We start from the raw sequence: 20,449 nt of genomic DNA, 5'->3' as shown, positions 1-20,449 counted from the left end.
CCTGGACCGCAAAAAGCGAATCGAGAAAATCTGCCGGGGCGGAGTTGTTCCGGCACCGAGCGCGGCGTTAATCCGCGGTTATCTCCGGGACGGATAAGGACCCTTCACCGGATAGATGCGATGGGTTGGGTTGATCTGATCTGCATTTATAATCAGTTGCTTTCTTCGATTACTTTGGTAATTGTCCATATTTATCTTCACTCTATCAATCCACAATACTGCACACACACAGATACAGCACATCGTCAACATGCTTCCACCAGCACTCAACATCCCCAAATGGTACAGTAATCCACCTCCACATCGCCACTACAAACTACTACTTCCTACTACCCCTCCCCCGCATTACCCTCAGCTACAAACAAACACACCCAACACAAACCACCCCCTCCCCAAATACACACATATGGACATTACTAACTTTATCATAACAGGCTTGAAACCAACTCCCACCTCCTCCAACCCCCCGTAAACAACTACTGCGTCTACCACCCCTCCTCACCCGCCACCCAAGGCTACACAGTAATGATAGTCGGCGGTCCCAACGCCCGAACAGACTACCACATCAACACGACGCCCGAATTCTTCTACCAATACAAAGGCTCCATGCTCCTCCGCACCGTCGACGAATCCACCACTCCGCCCACCTTCCAAGACATCCCGATCCACGAAGGATCGTTGTTCCTGCTGCCGGCGAACACGCCGCACTGTCCCGTACGGTTCAAGGATACGGTGGGCGTGGTGATGGAGCAGCCGAGGAAGGAAGGGGCGGTGGATGCGATGAGGTGGTATTGTCGTAATAAGGATTGCGGGGAGGTGGTGTGGGAGAAGAAGTTTGTTTGTACGGATTTGGGGACGCAGGTTAAGCAGGTTGTCGAGGAGTTTGCGGGCGATGAGGAGAAGAGGACTTGTAAGGCTTGTGGGGTTGTCGCGAGGTCGAAGTACGAGGAGGGGGAGGTGGTGCAGCCTTAGTTGTAGGACTCCTTTGGGGGAGGGCTGGTTTGTTGATTGGGGAGCTGGTTAGTTAAGAGTCGAGTGGTGGGCGGTGTTGTGGTGAAGAGATACCCTGTTGACGATATATATGGTTGGTTGGTTGGATGTAATAGTAGTTGTGTAAAAGTATCTATTGTCTGCTTTCTAAACTACCAGTAGTATGATGCTAGGTGTTTACCGAGGCAGGGTATACGTGGAAAGTGGATTCTGATTCCAATGTATAATTAAAGAGGTATCAGGCACAGTTCTGGATAGGGGAATATAAAAGATAGAGAAATAGCCACATAGCCAAGAAGCCGCTGTGACCAAAACAGGCAAGTAAAACAGTCTAAAGAATGTGACAGAAATAAGAAAAAGGCTAGTAGAGTAGTGGCACAGGAATGTAATGCAGCCGCTTTGAACAATCAGCAACCCTTGCAAAGCGCGCTATGCGGTTTCATACAGCCAAGGTAGAAAAGAAAGACCAGAAAATGCCAACATGATTATGTTGTTTATGAATGAACAAGAAGATGGATATCCTGAAAATGTGTTTAGACATAGTGCGCCTTGAACAGAAGAATACCAGAAATGACAGGTCCACTAAGCCGACATATAGGGCACACATCTCAATCATCGGTGCACGTAGCATCATGACCATTCGGTCATTATGCTGCCATGAATCTCATGCATCGGCATTCCGCTTCCATCAATCATCAAATGGACAGTCAATGCTCTCGTGGCCATCTCTCTCGCAAAGAGCACACCACTTAGACTCGTCAACGACGCCGCTTTCCTTGCCGCCAACAGGGCCCAAGGTTGAGGAAGAAGCGGACAAGTTGTTCGCTTCCCTTAGTCCCTCCATCACAGCATCACGGCCCGTTTTCTGAGGAGTCGCGTCCTCTTCATGTGAGGACGTGGACGGTTCACCCGTGGATTCCTCTGGAGTTGGCTTTTCATCCACAGAGCTGTCGTCATGGGGTGCCTCGGCAGCATCAGGGACCTTCTTACTTTCTGCGCCAAACATGTTGGTGCAGGTCAGAATATCGTGCCCTCCGGTTTCACAGATCTCGCACCACAAGGAGCCACCGTCCTCCGAGCGGCCGTCTGACTCGTGCATGGTCTCCAGACGATGATGAGAAGCGTCCGAAATACCGCGGTGGCGGGTAGAGTAGGCCTGATATTGTCCCTCGTGCGGAGGTAAATCTTGCCAGTCGTGGGGAACGACTGTGCGATCCGAAAGCCGATGCGCATGGTTGATTCCATGGCCGTTTGTGAGCTTCCCATTGACGCTGGGGGACTTTTGGTGGTTGGGCGACGAAGAGACCGCGGAGCCGGGAGCGTGTGTTTCACCATTCAGCTGCAACTGCTGGAGCTCGCGTTCTAGTTCTTCAATGCGGTATGTCTTTCTTTCGGCGATGCGTTCAAATTCCTCGACACGTTGTTCCAAGTGAGCCACATGGTCGGGATCATGGTTCGGCGGGCTCGTTCCAAATCCATTCTGTTGCAGGGCATGCAAATCTGGGTCGCCACGGCTCAAGGAGTGGATGATTGCTTTTAGACCACGGATCTCATCATCCTTCTGCTCCAGTTCCTTCGAGTACTGCGGCCCATCACTAGCTGCATGGGAATCCTTGGAATCCCGCTCCTTCTGTAGTTCGAGCTTTGTCCGCTCGACTTCCCCGCGCAAGAACTCAACTTCTGCCCTGGCTTCGGCCTCACCACGCCGGGCGTCCTCCAGACCTTCTTCGAGCTCCGACACCAATTCTTCCAATTGCTTGAGCTGTCGCGCAACAGCCTCGACATCCTCCCCGCGGTCCTGAAGCTCTCTATTTTGTTGCATCAATTCGTCCAGGCGCTGCTCATAAACTCGCTCCGTCTCGGAAGCAGCGATCTCTAAAGTATCCAAGGTGCTTCGGAAGTCGGCGCGGTGCAAGTCAAACTCGGCCGTCAGCTGAGCAATTCTCTCGTTTCTTTCACGCAACTGGGCCCGGATGGACAGCGAATCTGACCCCTCCAGTTCCTCCAGAGTTCTCTGAAAGTCGGACAGGGTATGAGCTTGCTCATCTAGCTGCTTATCTCGGTCGAGAAGTTGGTTCTCGAGACTCTTGATGTGATCCTTCAGCTCTTGCACCTCTGCTGCCATCGCTGATTGCTGAACTTCAGATACTCTAGATGCCGGACCATCATCCTCTGTGCTCACCCGGCTGACTCGCGAGGGAGGGCGGTCAGAGGCGCGCGACGGGGCTTTGATAGGACTGCGGGGGTAGGTGCTGGAGGGAGCGGCGCGGGAGGCTGAAGAGGGCGTGCGTAGCCCGGTCAAGGTGAGCTTGGACGGCGGAGGTCCTCTAGGAGATTCAGGGCGGGGGAGGGAAGGGCGTCGGACGCGTGGTGGGCGCATTGCGGGACCAGGGCCAACGGACTTGCTGAAATTGACCGGTCGGGAGGGGGTTGGAGGGCCGGTGCTCACTGTCGAGGTTGGACCAGACGAGCGCTTGGTGACGTATTTGTTGTTGTTCATAGGCACAAAGATCCCTGAGCCGGGGACAGACGTAGAGAAGTATCGCCTGCCCTCGACATCTCCATTGTTTTTGCCTCGTCTGGCATGCTCCGGCGCCAGCTCAATGCCTGCAAACTTTCCCGGCTTGCCCGCAACACTTCCCAGATATTTGACCGTCCCGAACATACCCCCGGGGACATTGACCAGGTCACCCACCTGGACGTCGTCGAGGGGCGCCATAGCGATGGGGGATGGGACGACTGGTGGTTGCGCTAAATAGAGGGGGTGGTGGAAATGAAGTCGACTTATACCGCACGAAGGAGGGGGAGAGCTTTTAGAGAACTTGCGACGGCGGGATTTAAGGAATGCGTTTAGAAAGGGGTGGTTGCAGAAGTAGTAGGGAGGTTGGAGAGGTGACTGATCATAGGCCAGTCGTCATGGTGTTTGCTGGATGCTGGGGTTCAGCTGCGAGGAGGAGAGGCTCGGAGGGTTTGTTACCTTATGCCGTCCAGCGTTTGCCTCAGTTGGGCAGCGAAGGACGGAAAAGAGAAAGAGCCAATCCGTCCGGTGGATAGCAAGAGATGGACTAGAGACTGAATTGTTCAGTCAGTCACTGCCTCAGGGAGTGAAATACAGAAGCAAAACAGTTGCTAAGGTTGAACGGCCAATGCTGTGTCGTCATGCTAGCAGGGACAGGGGACCCCTTCACACCGTCTAGTTGGTCACAGTTGGCCGTCGAAGACCAATTATTCTTCCATCTTCGCATCGCAGCGGCCTCGGCCACAATAAACACACGAACCATGGGTTGCTTCTTTCGGCGGGTGGCCTTGCCCCACCGGCCCGAGTGGGTGTTATGTATTTACAGCATACATGCTCATACCTGCATTAATCATGCGAAACCCGTCCATTCTGAGTATTCTGTATCAGTATGTACTGGTATGTATTACCCACAGAAAAGTAACAGTTTACCACCAGCTCCTTGGCGGGCTGACTAACGCATGACTAGTGGATGCCTTTTCATGCCTCAGGTTCTCCATCTCACCACATCATCGACTGGCTCTCGTTGCATCCACTCACTCACTAACTCCGCCTCAATTCAGTCCACGGATATCGACTCCGGTCTGAACACGCGGCTTCTAAAAGTATTCATTAATCGGTTCACGCTCTTCTCTCTTCCCTCAACCTCCCCAATTCATCTCCTCATTCCCTTCCTCCGCTGGACCTTACTTTGTACATTCCATCTGCTCAAGGGCCTCGGATCATTTGCTCTTCCCCTCTCCCTTGCTCCGCCGCCGGCTTCTTCTGCTGCCTGTGCGCCTGCGCCATCGTCGGGGTGGATCCCAGCCGTCAGAACGATAGTGCCGCGTAGTCACCTCCTAGTCGCCACGGGGACCCCGTCCCCTACAGCTATCGCGGCTCAATAATCAGCTTCCTGTAGCTGCATTGTGAATAGCTTTCTTTACACCGGCGTGCTCCTACACCCACCATGGCGCAATACTTCTTCGATCTTCTCTACAACTTCACAGATTGCATGTGCTGTTTCCCCAGCACGCCGCAATTAAAGATCAACAATCGTAGCTTTAAATTGCTCCGACTCCTCGGTGAGGTATGATTGATTGCCTCGGGCTAATGGTTTACTGCACGACACCCGGAACGCGAGATGCTGACAATAAACGCATCATGCTAGGGTGGTTTCTCTTATGTCTACCTCGTTCAAGACAAATCGACCTCGGAACTGTTTGCGCTGAAGAAGATCCGGTGTCCCTTCGGTCAGGAGTCCGTTTCCCAGGCGCTGAAGGAAGTGGAGGCCTACAATCTGTTCACTACCCAGAACAACATCATTCAGTCCATCGACCACTGTGTGTCCACCGAATCCGGCTCGAAATTCCGCGCCGATGGCGGCGACGCAGGATCGAAGACGGTCTACATTCTCCTACCATACTATCAACGGGGTAACCTACAAGATGCCATCAATGCGAACCTCGTCAACCATTCCCGCTTCCCGGAGAAGCGCTTGATGGTGCTGATGCTCGGCGTTGCCAATGCGCTTCGAGCGATGCATCTCTACCGTGTGAAAAGCGGTACGGGTCCTACACGCAAGGCTAAAGCTGTGAGGAGAGAGGGTGCAGAGGCAGATGCGGACACTGCTATGCGGATGCCGAAACCGAAGCGACGCACCAGCCAAAATGTGGATGAAGAAGAAGAGAACGAGCCATTGATGGATGACGAGGTCACAATAAGTCAGGAGGGCGTGCAAGACGGCGATCTTCGCCCGTATGCCCACCGGGATATCAAGCCCGGTACGGCTGCTGCTGCTCCTATTGTAGCTACTATGCGCTAATGTTTGCTTGCAGGAAACATCATGATCGCCGATGATGGCCGTACACCCATTCTCATGGATCTCGGATCGTTAGCACCCAGCCCCATTGCTATCACCTCCCGGTCGCTCGCCTTGGCCGTCCAAGACACTGCTGCGGAACACAGCACGATGCCGTATCGGGCACCCGAACTGTTCGACGTCAAGACGGGTTCGATTATTGACACAAAGGTGGATATCTGGTCGTTAGGATGCACGCTCTACGCCTGTCTGGTAGGCAAGAGCCCCTTCGAAGCCCGCAGCGAAGAGACAGGTGGCAGCTTGAGCATGTGTGTATTGGGTGGTGATTGGCGATTCCCCGACGAGAAATCGAGTGCGACCAAGGGCAAGGGCAAGGCCGGTGGCGATGATAGCCGCAAAGATAACACGATGCAGATCAGCGCGCCCGTAAAGGACGTGGTCCGCAAGTGCCTGCAGGTGGAGCCTGCAGACCGGCCGGACATTGATGAGCTGATACAAATCCTGAAAGATGTTATCAAGGATCTTCCTGAGGAGGATGACATTGCCAGTGGTTCCAGCTAGTGGGCTGCAGTGTCTACCTGTTTTGAGTCCTGTCGTGAGTCAGCTGGTGGGCCTGTTCCTGTCGGGTTGAACTCGTGCGGAATTGTCTGGCCCTGGCCAGATTGTATTATACCAGCCAGATCTGCACATATCACCTCATTCTCTCTTCCTGCATCTTTCTGTCTGTGGTTATTTGGGATTGTCATCGAAGATTCTCTGCTGTGGTTTCCAGATTCGTGAACTTGATACCAGAATAATATTAGCTGCAGGCGGCAGTTTGATTCCATTCCTCCTTGTTTATTGGGGGCCAACCCGGCGTAGAGATGATCGGTTTGGAGGATCCCTGGTATCTTTGATAAGATCTGGGGGCATCCCATGGGTTGACGATGATCTGGGCTTGTTCTGGCCCATTCGCAGAGTGATTCCGGCACACCAGATATCCCCCCGTTAGCCTGGTGATTCCCATTGAGAAAGTACGAATTAGATCATTATCCAACAAAGCTGATAAGATAGCTAGCTGAGTCCACCCGAACGGAGTACAAGGACTACCATGGCTCTGTCCAGTGTGATCCGTGCTGGAAGGGGGCCCATGTTTAAAGCGGAGTAAGTCCGTGAGCATCACATCTGTCCCCATCGAAGAGAAACGATCGGAGCGATGCACCAGTAACATCTGCTATCAACGGTCTTTTCCTGGACTTCCAATAAAGCAGCCTAGGCTAATCCCGATCAGCCTGGCGAGATACGATTTGCCGACAGCCCCGCGCCTCGCTTTAGCAACTAAACCGGTTAGCGATGGATGACGTCTGGATGGAGTTAAATGGGCCCTGCGCGGGGAAGTTCCATGCCGGACGGGTGGTTATCCAACTTATCCAGCTGCCATCAATGGATTGATCTGCTGGGAGGAGATAGCAGAGGTGGATCCCAGGCTTCTTTAGTTATCAGCTGGATAGAGAGTGTCATTCAGAGCCAACAATTGAGCGGTTGTCAGTCTGCCTCCTTGCTGCACAACGGAATGTCTTCCGCCTGCTTATCTGGTGGATGATGATAACAGAACCTACTAGGCTGGTGGACCTTTTGACGGATATCGATATGGACTTACTCTTTTATCTACTAGCATTGCTAGGGATGGGGTCTTGCAGCGGGGATGGCATATTTGCTATTTGCCGACGCTTTGACTTGATTTGTTCTGGTCGTTTTCGGAGTATTTCTGATAAACAGCCTTCGACCACCTCGCCTGCTGCTGTCATTGACGTTACATTCCTTTCCTTTCATTCCTCCCCATCTCCCCACTCTCTATCCTCCTTTTCTCTCTTATGAAAGACTTGTGCAGTTAATCCAGTATCTACCAAAATGACTCCAGGCCTCGATCGGACTGCTATTCCGGGCACCGTGACGCTGGTGGATTTGGAGCATGTCCTTGCCACCCGTCATGCGGATCGCGGCGATAGTGACATCGTTCTCATTCCGGAACCGTCCAATGACCCCGATGATCCCTTGAACTGGGCCCCATGGAGGAAGACCTTGTCTACCATCTGTGTGAGCGTGTATGCAGGATGATTCTATTAAGTTGATCTAGTGGATGCGGGTACTAACATGGGACCTGCAGGTACACTCTGTTTGCTGGTATTGCATGTTCGGTCGTCTACTCGGTGCTCACGCAGCTCTCCGATGCAACCGGTGTGTCGGTTGATACTCTCAATGAGGGAACGGGGTATATGTTTCTGTTCGCCGGATGGGGGCTTTTGTTTTGGCAGCCACTAGCGCTGCAGTATGGCAAGCGTTTGACATATATACTTTCTTTGGTCGGCATCTTGGTATGTACCCTGGGAACTCAACACTACCAGAACTAATGTATTCTACAGGGAACTTCAATGTGGGGGTACGTTCTCACATTTTGCGATAGGCGTATGTGTAAGTACTGACTCTGGCAGTCCCTATATCCACACCAACGGCCAGTGGATCGCGCGCAGTATCCTTTCGGGTTTCTTCACGGCTCCCATTGAAGCTCTCCCAGAAGTAACAGTAACTGATGTGGTAAGTCCATCGGATTCCATTCTATCAGCCAAAGCTGACAGTTCAGTACTTTACCCATGAGCGGGGAACGTACATGGCGCTATATGCATTCTTCCTGGCAGGCAGCAATTACTTCGCCCCGGTCATCTGCGGCTTCATCGCCCAGTACCAAGGCTGGCAATGGGTGTTCTACTGGCCCAGCATTTTCTGCGCCTTCAGCATTGTATTTTTGTTCTTCTTCATGGAGGAGACGAACTACGTGCGCGAGAAGCCATCAGTCGCCGAGGTGACTCCAACAGAAGCTTCGTCGCGCACGTCCGAGCAGGGTGAGAAGGAGAAACGTCCTGCTGATGTGGCACAGCAGAGTGACACAGAATGCGGGGTGATATACCCGAAGAAGACGTATCTTCAGAAACTCTCGCTTTTAGGACCCAGACTGCCGAGGAACAATATGTTCCGCCGGTTCTACCACACATTGTATTATCTGAGCTGGCCGGTGGTATTCTACGCGGGGTATGTTTGCCGCAACAGTTGGTTCTATGTAGCTAATCATAACAGGTTTTCCTATGGCTCATACCTTATCTGGTTCAATGTGCTGAACGGAACAGCTTCTATTATTTTAGGCGGCGCACCTTATAACTTCAGGTCGGTTGCTTCATTTCTAAATCATGCATTATGCTAACCTGCATAGCTCTGCCATGGTCGGACTTAGCTATCTATCCTGCATTGTGGGTACAATACTAGCGTGAGCTTTCCGAATCTTCCCAACTAGACAAAGAACTAACTAACAGCAACAGTTCCCTCTTCACCGGCCGCTTCAGCGACTGGCTCACCGTCCGACTGGCGCGACGCAACAACGGAGTTATGGAAGCCGAGCAGCGTTTGTGGCCATTCGCCATTTGTCTTCTCCTCGTGCCAGGATCTCTGTTGCTCTGGGGCGTAGGCGCTGCGCACGAAGTGCACTGGTTCGGACTCATCGTAGCGATGTGTTTGCTGGCGTTGGCGAACACGTGCGGTATCACGCTGAGCGTCAACTACCTGGTTGACAGCTACCGGGAGCTGAGCGGGGACGCAATGGCGAGTGTGATCTTGGTTCGGAACACCATGTCATTTGCCATGGGCTATGGGTATTTCCTCCCCTATCCTTCCACGGTGGTGTCTTGCCAAGCTAATAACTGCAATAGAATAACACCGTGGGTAAACCACCTCGGATACCAAAACTGCTTTATATCCGCTGCGTTCGTAGGCATGGCATGCGCAGCAGTATTCCTGGTGATGATCAAATGGGGGAAGTCGTTCCGAATGCACAGTCGCGAGAAGTACTGGCGAATCGTGGAGGAGAATTGGGCGAGAGGGATGGGGCATTAGTAGCTTTGCCAAAACATCATTCCAACAATGAAGTTCACCAGGACGCCATCATATATATATACACACACTCGTGACAAAACCAACCATGATAACAAATGATAGTAGTAGCAGTAGTAAGTAAATGATCACCCCCTCCCCATCTTCCACCTCATCGCATACTCCCCCTCATACCTCGCCCTCAACATCGCCTCAAACCACTCCCTCTCCATCCTTGCCAACATCTCCTCCGCCGTTTCCTCTTCCTCCTCATCCACCACAACTTCTTCCTCTTCCTCTCTAATCTCCCCCTCCTCAACCTCCTCCCTCCTCCCCTTCCCCCTCCCTAATTTCCTCCCCCTAGAATGATGATAATCCCCCTCACACCCCCTCAACCCAATAAACCTCCCAAACCTCCTCCTTTTCACCTCCAACCCCACCTCTCCATCCCCCACATACCCCCCCTTACCACCATCACTATCATCCCATCGAAGCCACGGTACAATCCTCACCGGATACCAGAACGAGCCACGGACCGGCGGATGCACCTGATGGAAATGCACAGCGAGTCTGTCGAGTTGATCCGACGTGAGGAGGTTGTATTGCAGTAGGGAGAGAGGGAAGTCCGGGTGTTCGTGGCCGGTTGTGCTGGAGACGAGTGGGTGGAGGGGTGTGCGGAGGTGGCGCAGGATGGCGGGGAGGTGGGGGTGGAGTTTACTACCCTTTCTCTCTCTCTTTTTTAGATGATCTTTTGGGGGTTGGGACGAGGGGGTTGAGGTGGGTGCTGGTGGTGGTGGTTTGGGGAGGATGTGTCGATATCGGGGGGTTGTTCTTGGTGGTAGAGGTGAGGATGATGGTTGTGGTGGTGGTGGAGGGGAGGAGGGTGCAGGTGGAATAGTAGTAGGTGATACTACCGGGGTAGTAGTAGTAGTAGTAGTAGTAGTAGTAGTAGTAGTAGTAGTAGTAGTAGTAGTAGTAGTAGTAGTAGTAGGTGATGCGTGGTGGTAGTAGTAGTCCTCCGGAGATGGAGGGTCGACGGATAAATACTGTCTGTGGTGATGTCGTCGCATTCGGCGTCGTTTAGGTGCTGGTGCTGGTGCCGATGCTGCTGCTGGGGATACTGCCGGTGATGGATCAGGAGATGGTGATATAGTTTCTGAGATGCGACGCTTGCTCATTGTCAACAGACTCTCTGAGTTGGTAGTATATTGCCTGTCCTTCCTAGAGATAGTTACTGGTTCTTCGAGGAACAACATGTAATTATATACCTTTACTGCTTTGTTGATTGCATCTACAATGTACTCTGAAAGTAACTATAAAAACTTGAAACGGGGGTCGCCGGCCCCTTGTCTCTGCACAATAGCATCACCCGGTCTTTGTGGGCGCATTGTTGCATAAAGAGATGGTATTTCCCGCCTCATCTTGCTCCATTGTTCGTATCCGCTTGATAGCTATGTATGGTGTAGTGCGAAACAGTAGCTACACCTGTTATAGCGTTATAAAGGTATTGGACAATGCCGACAAAGCATCGCTAGATGAGCATATGACCTCGTATTTGACTCCGCTGAATATACTACTAAACACTAATCTATACAGAACCAGTGTTCAGCTAGAGGCCCCATCCAACGTCACTTGCTGGAGGCGTCGCTCCATCGACGCTTGCTTCGTCGTGCTAAACTCTGCAAATTCCCGCGATGCCGGCGGCAGTCCCACATACTTGTTGATCCAGTTGAGCACGGTGTGGTGCCACATGAGCGAGTTCTCCGGGTTGAGCACCCAGTGGTTCTCGTCCGGAAAAGTCAAAAACGCACTTTCAACTCCCCGCATCTGCAGCACGTTGAAGGCAGCAAGACCCTCTGCGATCGTCAGCCGGTAGTCCAGCTCATTGTGGATCACCAGATGCGGTGTCTGCCAGTTTGCGGTGTGTCGAGACGGGTCCCAACGCTCCCAGTTCTCAGGGACCTTCCACAAGGGGCCCTTGAGATCCCGCACAGGGAAGTAGAGCTCCTCGGTGGAAAGCATCGACGTCATGCTGAAAACTCCATCGTGGGTCACCAGAGCCTTGAATCGTCGGCCCAGTGGGTGCCCCTGGATCCAGTTGACCATGTAACCGCCAAATGACGCACCGAGCGCCACAGCACGGGATGTGTCGACGTACTCCAGGTTACTCTCAATATAATCGAACCCCTTCTCGAGATCTATATATGGCAGGCTGCCGTAGTTGCCACGGATCTCATCCGTAAACTTTTGTCCGTAACTGGTGCTGCCTCGGGGATTGGGCGTAACCACCACGTAGCCCTGCTCAGCAAACACCGCCGGATTCCAGCGCGTGCTCCACTGATCGCACCAGGCACCCTGAGGCCCGCCGTGGATCAAGTAGGCTAACGGGTACTTCTTGCCCGGCTTGAAGTTAGAGGGCTTCACAACCCAGGCGTGGACGGGTGTGTCGTTCGCTCCTCGGTACCAGATCTCATCCACCTGCGAGGGCGAGAGTCCGAAGACAGCACCGTTGCGACCGATGGAGGAGATAACGCGCACGTCGCTGGGAGACTCGGGATCGACAATGGACCAGACGCTATTTTCCACCAAGCTAGTGCTAGAAATGAGCAGCTTTGTCGAATTCTTAGATGCGGGATAGACGTCCGTGACGTAGCCCGCATCAGTGATCTTCTTTAGCTTGTCCGGAGTCGCATGGCGAATATCAGCCATAGGAAGCTGGTACAACACGCCACGGCCATACTCCTCGACCTGAATGAACAAAGACTGGTCGTCATTCGAGAACGTCAGGCCAGACGGGCTGGAATCCCACAACCCCTCTCCGTCTGCGGAGGCAAACACCTCGATCATTTCGCCGTTCCAGGGGTTCGGCACATATAAGATACGTCTCTTATCCGACTCGTAACCGTCTTCGCGCATGGCGAGAACAACAATCGAGCTGCCGTCCGAAGTGAGGATCGGTGAAGACATGGCACCCTCGAGTCCCTTGACAGCGCAGACCTTGGCCTCCAATGCGTTCACACCGGTCCATGAAAACATAGGGCAGTAGTAGCAGGAGCAGGAGGTGTGCGTGGCAGGGTTAAGGTCCGGATCTTTCGCCACGAAAACAATGGCTGAGGGGCTGATGTCAAAATCGCCGGTGCCCCCGAATGGCGGGATAGGGGCCTCAACACCCGCAAGACCGCTCACCGAAATCAAGTTCGTCAGGCCTGACACGGAGTACTTGCCCGCTTGCCTGGTAGCTGGCGACAGAGGGGCGCGCTGCAGCAAGCCATACCAGATGGCATTCTTCTGAGGCTCGATGTACGAGTCCCAATGTCTCACGTAGAGCGACGTAAAGAGCTTCCCGGTGCTGATTGGTTTCTTTGCGTCATGCGGATTATGAAGTGTCCCATCAGGGTTAGCCTTACCAGTCACAGCAAAGCCGATCTTGCCCGGCTCGACGACCGTGACCTTGAGATCGGAAACTGGGCCAGGGACCGTTCCCGCCGTGTACGTCTTGTCTGCCTCACGTGCATCCCCCACAATAAAGCTGGTATTGCCATTGGCCTTGGCCTTGAGCCAAACCAGCTGGTTGCTGTCACCCAGCCACTGCGGACAGCTGGCGCCAGCGTCGTTGGTGATCAGAGCCGACCGACCAGTGGCGATATCCAGAACGCGGATCTCGTTCGTTTTGGAGTGAGATTCGAACGAGTAGGTTGTCTGAGTGTAGACAGCAAGGGTGCCTGAGGCGTTCGGAACTGGTCCGGAGCGCCTAGGGGCTCCGAGCAGAACCCTGACAGGTCAGCTTTAGTTGCTTAGATAGAAGAAGTGATGATATTTGTAGATAAAACGATGAAGTGAGCTCTGCTGCTGGTATTGGTGATGGCTTACTCTGGAGTAAACTTCATGGATCGGATGGTCATGTCACCTGCATCGAAGAAGGGTCAGTAGCTGATCGATGAGCAGTGATGAGATAGGGGGGGGGTGGATTACTGTTCCTGAACAACAAAAATTGATACGAATAGCCAGTGAGGAATGGACAAGTGCAGTTCCTCCTCGTGGCTGATGGATGTCAGACGAGTAGGTGTAAGAAAGATGGAGGAGAGCTGCAGGCAGATGAATGAGGAATGGGGACCGTGAGGGGAAGCAGCAGAAGGAATGAGGTGGTCGGTGAGGGGAGTTCCCTTATCGGCTGACCCATCATCTGCCAGCTTCTGCCATCATCTCTCCCCGGGTCTCCCAACGGAACTCCGGCTAGTCCCTGTTTCCACAAAGTTACTGGAAACTAGATGGCAAAGTTCGGCAGATCCCAATTCTAGCATATATAACCGCGATTTACATTGATTCGAGTTGATACGGGATCCCGAGAAATGCGGGGAATCAAGTGCCTACTCGCTACTGTGGTTCACCCCGGTGGGGACCTCAGGCACTCCATAATGATCACCGGTTCGCCCGCTCGGTTGTGAGAATCATGCCAAACAGTGGCCAGATTTCCTACAAACCGGCATAAACTTTGCAACAAAATCTGATGCTATCCAGAGATAGTCTTATATCTTAGTGGGGAAAATATTGATGACCTAGAACGGTTTGGTCTACCCATACCACCCGTCATGTTCGGCCTCTGCTGCAACCGGTTTACCAAAAGAAAAAAGGAAGGAGACCACAAACAAGCACAGCACTAGCACTGTCAGCCAGAGACCTGCAGATCGTGAACTAAGGGTCCAAGTCTCCGAGCCCTGCAGAAAGGATGTCTGACATCGTACCGAGGATTCGCCATTGCAGACAGCGGCTTCGACTCATTGCCACGGAAGGGATGCGAGCCATACAATCTAGTTTAGCATTTAAGATGTGAAGGATAATTTATGACTTCATAGCGCAAATGCAAAACACCGGTTCACTTGGTTCTCTCCTGTCCGGTGGAGCTACCATACAAAGGTCCGATGCTCAGCCAAGAACCGATCGGCTACTGTGGGCAGACCGAAGAGAGATGCCGAGTGGTCTGGCCGAGAACTTGATTCAACCACGTGTATAAAGCAAGCAAGATGTCCACTCGATAGCCACACTAAAATGTTTTCCGCTGCACGTCTACTTACTTTAATACTCTTCAATATAAGTGCTGTATTAAAATGCCTTTGAAGATTGTCGTGGTTGGTGCTGGCCTGGCCGGTCTGGGCGCAGCCATTGCGTTGAACCGCCAAGGTCATGATATTGAGGTGTGTCAATATGGGCTAAAACTATCGCTAAATTCCCAGTGAAGCTGACTTAATCAGATCCTCGAGCAGTCCGGCTTCCTAAATGAAGTAGGAGCTGCAATCCACATGGCGCCTAATGCCACGCGCATCCTCAAAGATTGGGGATGCAACTTAGAGGACCTGCAGCCGGTCCACTGCAACAAAATGCGGTTGTGGGATCACCAAGGAAACCTTATGCACATCCCAGTTGTAGGTGCTTTTCTTAAGGGTCAGATGGTCGATCAAGGCTAATAATCATGCAGGTGACTAAGGACACCCAGGAAGCGCTGGGTATCTACGATGAGTGGTTGCTCACACACCGAGTGGATTTGCACAATACTCTTAGAGGCTTAGCTGCCAAGGAGGTCAATGGCAAGAAGCCTACTATTCACTTGCGTTCTCGTGTAGCTTCGGTGGTCAGTATATATTCTGCTTCGTTCAGTGTTTCCAAGTTACTCACCTAGATGATTGGTAGGATCCCGAGGCTGGAGTGGTAACCCTCGAGGACGGTACCAAGTACACTGGTGACCTAATCATTGGGGCGGATGGCATGCATGTACGAACGACGCCCTTTGTGGAACCTATGTCTAGTATACTAAATTGTTCTACTAGTCTCGGTGTGTTAGCAGTGTCATCGGTGGACCTACCAAGAAGGAAAGCACAGGGCAGAACTGCTTTCGCTTCCTTATCCCTGTCTCCAAGATGAAAAGCAACCCTCTCACTGCCTCTCTTTTGGAAAAGATGGGATCGGACGCTGTGGACGTTTTCACCACGGAGGATCGCCGATTAGTCGTCTATCCCTGTCGTCACGGCGATCTGCTCAATATCGCCGCTATCCATCCCTCAGGAGCCGACTCTAGCGCTAGGGAGTCTTCTTGGCTAGACAGCGGCAATTTGGATTCGTTGCTTGAAACATGCAGTGTGTTCAGCCCTGAGCTTCAAGAAATGTGCAAATTGGCAGAAGACCTGAAGCTCTGGAGCTTGGCGTCTCGTTCTCCGCCGCGCACCTTCATCCGTGGCAAGCTAGCACTCATCGGAGATGCCGCCCACCCAACACTGCCTCGTGAGTTTCTGGTGACTCCGGGCTTATGCTGCGCCCATTGCTAACTACATTATGACGTAGACCAGGGCCAAGGCGGTGCGCAGAGCCTCGAAGATGGAGCAGCTCTGGGTGCCCTTTTCACCCCCGAGTGTACCAAAGATGATATCCCGGGCAGACTGGAACTGTACAACAAGGTACGCTATGAGCGATCTGTAACGGTGATGCTGATGTCCAAGGTAAGCGACGATCGCCGGGGCCAGATGTTGGACGAATTGAGGACCTATGTGCCCGATGCCGAGTTGCCTCCGGATATGTTTTCCTACACCTGGAATTCGTACCCCTGTCGGGAAGCTCAGCAGCTTCTCCGGGCGGCTCAAGTGAGCGCCTAATCTATCGTGACTCTTTCTAAGAGTACTGCAATAGACCCGAGTGCTTATAGTCTGTCACTCTTTTCTGACCCTGCCCAATAAGCCTGTGTACTAAATAGAATTGTTAAAAGGTTGCTTAATTTCACAGCCCATGTATAGATATCTAGGAACTGCACAGAAATGCCGTGTCAGGTTCGCGTAGGCAATCAAAGAGGAAGAAAGAGAGGTTAGATGTGGAGTCTTTGTGGATTGAACGGAGGAAGTGGGTTAGTGGATGGAGTCCTCTTCGGGATTAGCGGCGATGGCCCGAAGAGCAGGCCGAATCCCATGCCTCCCCAGTCCCTTTCCATCCTGGTAACAGCAACTACAATGCTACCTGAGTGCCTATCATTCAGTCCTTCAGGTGATGCTGCGCAACTTATACTTACAGAAGAATCTGGTGCAATGCAATCCACCCAGTGGCGCTGCGAAGCTTGCAATGCTTCATTCCAGCGGCCCGAGCACTATCAGCGCCACATCCGCACTCATACCAAGGAAAAGCCCTTTGCTTGTGTCGAGTGCGGTCAACAGTTCAGTCGAGTGTATGCCCTCGTTTACTTGTGAATTGAGTAGTACTCTCAAGCTGACATGCAGTCTGTAGAGACTCACTTGCTCGTCATCACGGCACAAGACATGAACACATCGTCTCCAATGGCAGCGCGCATACCAGTGAGCGACGTCGGGTAGCGCAGGCATGCAAGCAATGTAACTTGTCCAAAGTTCGCTGTGACGGACAGAAACCGTGTCAGAGGTGTCAGAAAAATGGGGCCGACTGTATTTACCAGTCACCCCAGAAGCGCAAGCTCGCGAATGCTGCTGCTACAACGCACCCTTCAATCTCAAAACGGCACCGTGGTACAGCTACACCTCAGAACTGGGAATCTTCTCTCACACCGGATCAGCAAGATGATGAAGGAGCATCAACCCAGCTCCCAGAGGACATTATTTCACCACCATCACCTACCACGCATTCAATGACTCAATTGCAGCCTACAACGTCAAGAGTAAATGCCAGGAGCATGGAAAACGTGGAGGCGTTTGGAAGTGGCAGTCACCTTACGAGCCACGTTCCAGCAGCTACGCACGAGAGTACATCGGCCTTGCTCGCCACCGATGGGATGGGGTTTGAGAGCTTCCTGGGCCTTGACATCGATGCTAATGTGCTATCTGGTATCCTAGAGCAGACCCCTGCATTGAACGATGGTCCGAATGATTTGTGGCTGGCCTCAGCAGAGACGGAGTCCTCATCTTCCCCTTTATATACAGTCTCGAGGATAGCTCGGCCATTCCTACCGTTGACACCAAGTGCAGTTGCCGAAATCTACGGTGATGATCACTCTCTGGAAATTGACGAAGCCATGGAACCAAGACGGTATTCCCCAACTGCTATCACCATCGATGCACAGCTGTCCTTCCCAGACATGGAGGGCCTGCCTATAGAACGAGTGGACGAAGAGAACTTTGCCCACGTGAACGACGTGCCTGCTGCAGCGGTGGAAGAAGTACATCGTGTGGCGCGGATCATGCAAGGAAACCCGACCTTTCCACCGTTCACTGAGCTGAAAATCCCACCCTTGCCGGTAATCAATTCTTGGGTGCAGCTGTACTTTGAGCACTTCCATCCCGTTTTCCCCATATTGCACAAGCCGTCTTTCTGTACACCTGGCACGCATTGGCTCCTTATCTTTGTCGTGAGTGCTATCGGCGCTCAATTCTCCGGGCTCCCACATGCGCAGACCTGTTCGAGAGCTATGCACGAGCTGGTGAGACGTCAGTCCATGCATCTGGTAAGTGAGGTCCCACAGCTTATATGCTCAATGCTTTACGGTTGACAATACACTTATTTGCTAGTGTGAGAATCTGAATGTACATGCCCGGGAGCTGTGGCTTATGCGGGTCTTCCTTCTCAACCAACTGGGGCTGCGATACTCTGGCGAACGGAGGGCCCTAGAAGTCGCTGAAGTGTACCAAGCGCTTCCAGTTACCGTGGCTCGGCGAAGTCAGATTTTTAGAAGCATTGTATCCCTCCAGAAAATCCATCAGCTAGAGCTCCCAAATGCCCAAAAATGGCAAATCTGGACTCTGGATGAGGAGAGGCGACGCACCGGTTACGCTATCTGGGTTAGTGGCTCCCCAAATCTTTTCGTGCTTACCTGGACATATAAGCTATTACAGCGTCTGACGTGGTCATGCAGCTAGCGGATACAGCTTTCTCCATACATTTTGATTTGTCTTCTATAGTACGGGACGATGAGATGCAGAATACCCTGCCCCAGGAAGAGGAGCTCTGGGAAGCGGCGACAGCACAGGGCTGGGCTACTTTCCCAACACGCACAAGTAGGTTTCGATATGCCATTTCCTATGGTCACTTCTAACATATCAGGCCGAAATAAAACCTTTACATTGGAGCATATTGCTTCTGATAGAAATTGGTCGGCTGTCTGGTCTAAAACTGGCACTCTTGGGAAGCAAGCTATTATCCAGCTCCTACTTAATGCCGTCAGTGGTCACCAAAAGCTCTCAGGATCCTCATCATCGGATTCAAGTGAAGTGGATAAAGATTTGAGACAACTACTGGAGATCATAGATAATGAGGAAGAATGTTCCTCCCCTGAGCTCAAAGTCTGCGCGACTCACAGGCTCATGATTCTCTACGCCCTCATGATCACCAATATTCCGAAACTGCCATTACTACCTACAGCTTTGAAGATCAAATGCCGGCAGCTGAGTGAGTTTGACTTTGGCAAACTAGCTGATGAATGGGGCCCTGTGTCACATAAAGGAAGATCAGCCATCTTTTACGCCGCACGGGTACTCGAAACCGTGCGATCCCATCACTGTGCACATTTTTCCACCCCCGTCTTCTTCTTCCGAGCCGTTCTAGTGATATGGCTGTACTCTTCACTCTGCAACCCCCAATGCTACCCTTCTCCCGCGACTGAGGCGCCGTCTATTACCCTCCGTGCCCCGGACTGGGGTGGCATGAGCGCTGTTGAATGGATCAACACTGGCTGGGGCCGCATCAAACTGCCCGGAATTGGTGATATCATGTCTGATCGAGGCCGCTCCAGATTCTTAGACGAATCAATCATGAGCCTCAGAGCGCTGAAATACTGGGGTATCAGTAGGATCTATGAGCAAGTTCTGACACGACTACGAGCGCCCTAAGCAACCTGCTGGTCTGGATTGTCCTCGATATCACTCAATATTCACTACATTATCCATTCCGTCTGTTTCCTTTCCAATAGCTCGCCCTCCACCAAAGCCCCTGAGGCTAGATATGTCATGAACTGAAGTGAAGGACCCATGCTCTTTCGGCTCGGGTCCACAGCACAGCCCTAATCGGTAAATGGGCACGCTCTCTCGGGTTTCGGGCTTCCGACATCCGCTGAATCATCTCTCCAACCATGGCCAGCAGATATTGTTCCTAACCTCAAAAAGGTAGGGATATGCAAAAAAAATCCTTCATTAGGCTAAAGAAGAGCCCATGAACTACCATACGCTAAAATCATGTAAGTCTCAAATACCAAACAACGCTGACAATCATGAAGTCAGTCTGTCGAGTCGGCTCGGCTCGGGCCCGCAGCAGCCATACATCCCACCTCCTGTCTCCATTTGGCTTCTTCTTCCAAACGGGATCTTCTTCATTTGAGTATGTTTAAGGAATATGGAGACTGTATTTCCCAGTGAAATAAGCCGCACTTGTACACATGGCCACTGCATAGTGATTGATTTATGTGGATTATGCAGGTAGCCAGGATTTCGGATTTAGTTACGAGAAGAGGAAATAATATGTTTCTTCCTAATCCTTCAATATCTCATGACGGTCTTATTTCTTACTAGAAGCATGCTGGTTGAGCTACAAGAAGGCAGGTTGAGTGAATTCAGGGATTGTGCCTCAGAATATTGCCCGATAGACTCTAGTTAGTAGTAATTTACTCCTATGAGAAATAGTGTACGATAGACTTCACACGTGCGTAGAAAAAAAAATCATAACTTTGAACAGCGATTCATGTTATTCCACATTACACATATAATTACAGAAATGCGAACCATAACGAAATCATTCTCAACCGGAACCATCCG

The 20,449-nt window shown here is 52.0% G+C and overlaps 8 protein-coding genes across 8 annotated transcripts; 6 read left to right on the top strand and 2 right to left on the bottom strand.

Annotated features, from left to right (window-relative positions):
• Positions 1-250: 250 nt before the first annotated feature.
• BNA1 (3-hydroxyanthranilate 3,4-dioxygenase) lies at positions 251-972 on the top strand (the record flags this gene model as incomplete). Its single annotated transcript, XM_041683259.1, has 2 exons — positions 251-282; positions 435-972. 2 exons carry the CDS (start codon positions 251-253, stop codon positions 970-972), a joined length of 570 nt encoding a protein of 189 aa, XP_041547537.1.
• Positions 973-1,678: 706 nt separating this feature from the next.
• AKAW2_70652S (CAP-Gly domain containing linker protein BIK1) lies at positions 1,679-3,709 on the bottom strand (the record flags this gene model as incomplete). The annotated part of the gene is made up of 1 exon (XM_041683258.1): positions 1,679-3,709. The coding sequence occupies one exon, from the start codon at positions 3,707-3,709 to the stop codon at positions 1,679-1,681; it is 2,031 nt and encodes a 676-aa protein (XP_041547536.1).
• Positions 3,710-4,467: 758 nt separating this feature from the next.
• Positions 4,468-4,893, top strand: AKAW2_70651A (uncharacterized protein; the record flags this gene model as incomplete). The annotated part of the gene is made up of 1 exon (XM_041683257.1): positions 4,468-4,893. The coding sequence occupies one exon, from the start codon at positions 4,468-4,470 to the stop codon at positions 4,891-4,893; it is 426 nt and encodes a 141-aa protein (XP_041547535.1).
• A 62-nt stretch (positions 4,894-4,955) lies between these two features.
• AKAW2_70650A (putative serine/threonine protein kinase ENV7) lies at positions 4,956-6,368 on the top strand (the record flags this gene model as incomplete). The annotated part of the gene is made up of 3 exons (XM_041683255.1): positions 4,956-5,075; positions 5,157-5,769; positions 5,824-6,368. 3 exons carry the CDS (start codon positions 4,956-4,958, stop codon positions 6,366-6,368), a joined length of 1,278 nt encoding a protein of 425 aa, XP_041547534.1.
• A 1,329-nt stretch (positions 6,369-7,697) lies between these two features.
• On the top strand, positions 7,698-9,728 carry AKAW2_70649A (putative MFS transporter; the record flags this gene model as incomplete). Its single annotated transcript, XM_041683254.1, has 9 exons — positions 7,698-7,891; positions 7,954-8,161; positions 8,210-8,226; positions 8,279-8,381; positions 8,428-8,873; positions 8,919-9,005; positions 9,052-9,105; positions 9,158-9,487; positions 9,545-9,728. The coding sequence occupies 9 exons, from the start codon at positions 7,698-7,700 to the stop codon at positions 9,726-9,728; spliced, it is 1,623 nt and encodes a 540-aa protein (XP_041547533.1).
• Positions 9,729-11,309: 1,581 nt separating this feature from the next.
• Positions 11,310-13,606, bottom strand: AKAW2_70648S (oligopeptidase family protein; the record flags this gene model as incomplete). The annotated part of the gene is made up of 2 exons (XM_041683253.1): positions 11,310-13,476; positions 13,575-13,606. The coding sequence occupies 2 exons, from the start codon at positions 13,604-13,606 to the stop codon at positions 11,310-11,312; spliced, it is 2,199 nt and encodes a 732-aa protein (XP_041547532.1).
• A 1,203-nt stretch (positions 13,607-14,809) lies between these two features.
• On the top strand, positions 14,810-16,345 carry AKAW2_70647A (putative salicylate hydroxylase; the record flags this gene model as incomplete). The annotated part of the gene is made up of 6 exons (XM_041683252.1): positions 14,810-14,896; positions 14,954-15,124; positions 15,178-15,330; positions 15,390-15,470; positions 15,527-15,977; positions 16,038-16,345. 6 exons carry the CDS (start codon positions 14,810-14,812, stop codon positions 16,343-16,345), a joined length of 1,251 nt encoding a protein of 416 aa, XP_041547531.1.
• A 423-nt stretch (positions 16,346-16,768) lies between these two features.
• AKAW2_70646A (uncharacterized protein) lies at positions 16,769-19,531 on the top strand (the record flags this gene model as incomplete). The annotated part of the gene is made up of 5 exons (XM_041683251.1): positions 16,769-16,905; positions 16,965-18,150; positions 18,215-18,484; positions 18,559-18,700; positions 18,747-19,531. 5 exons carry the CDS (start codon positions 16,769-16,771, stop codon positions 19,529-19,531), a joined length of 2,520 nt encoding a protein of 839 aa, XP_041547530.1.
• Between the last annotated feature and the right edge of the window lie 918 nt (positions 19,532-20,449).

Source organism: Aspergillus luchuensis, chromosome 7, assembly GCF_016861625.1.
Source record: "Aspergillus luchuensis IFO 4308 DNA, chromosome 7, nearly complete sequence".
NCBI lineage: Eukaryota > Fungi > Ascomycota > Eurotiomycetes > Eurotiales > Aspergillaceae > Aspergillus > Aspergillus luchuensis.
Note: the sequence above shows the minus strand (reverse complement) of the source record. Positions and strands in the feature narration are given on the sequence as shown.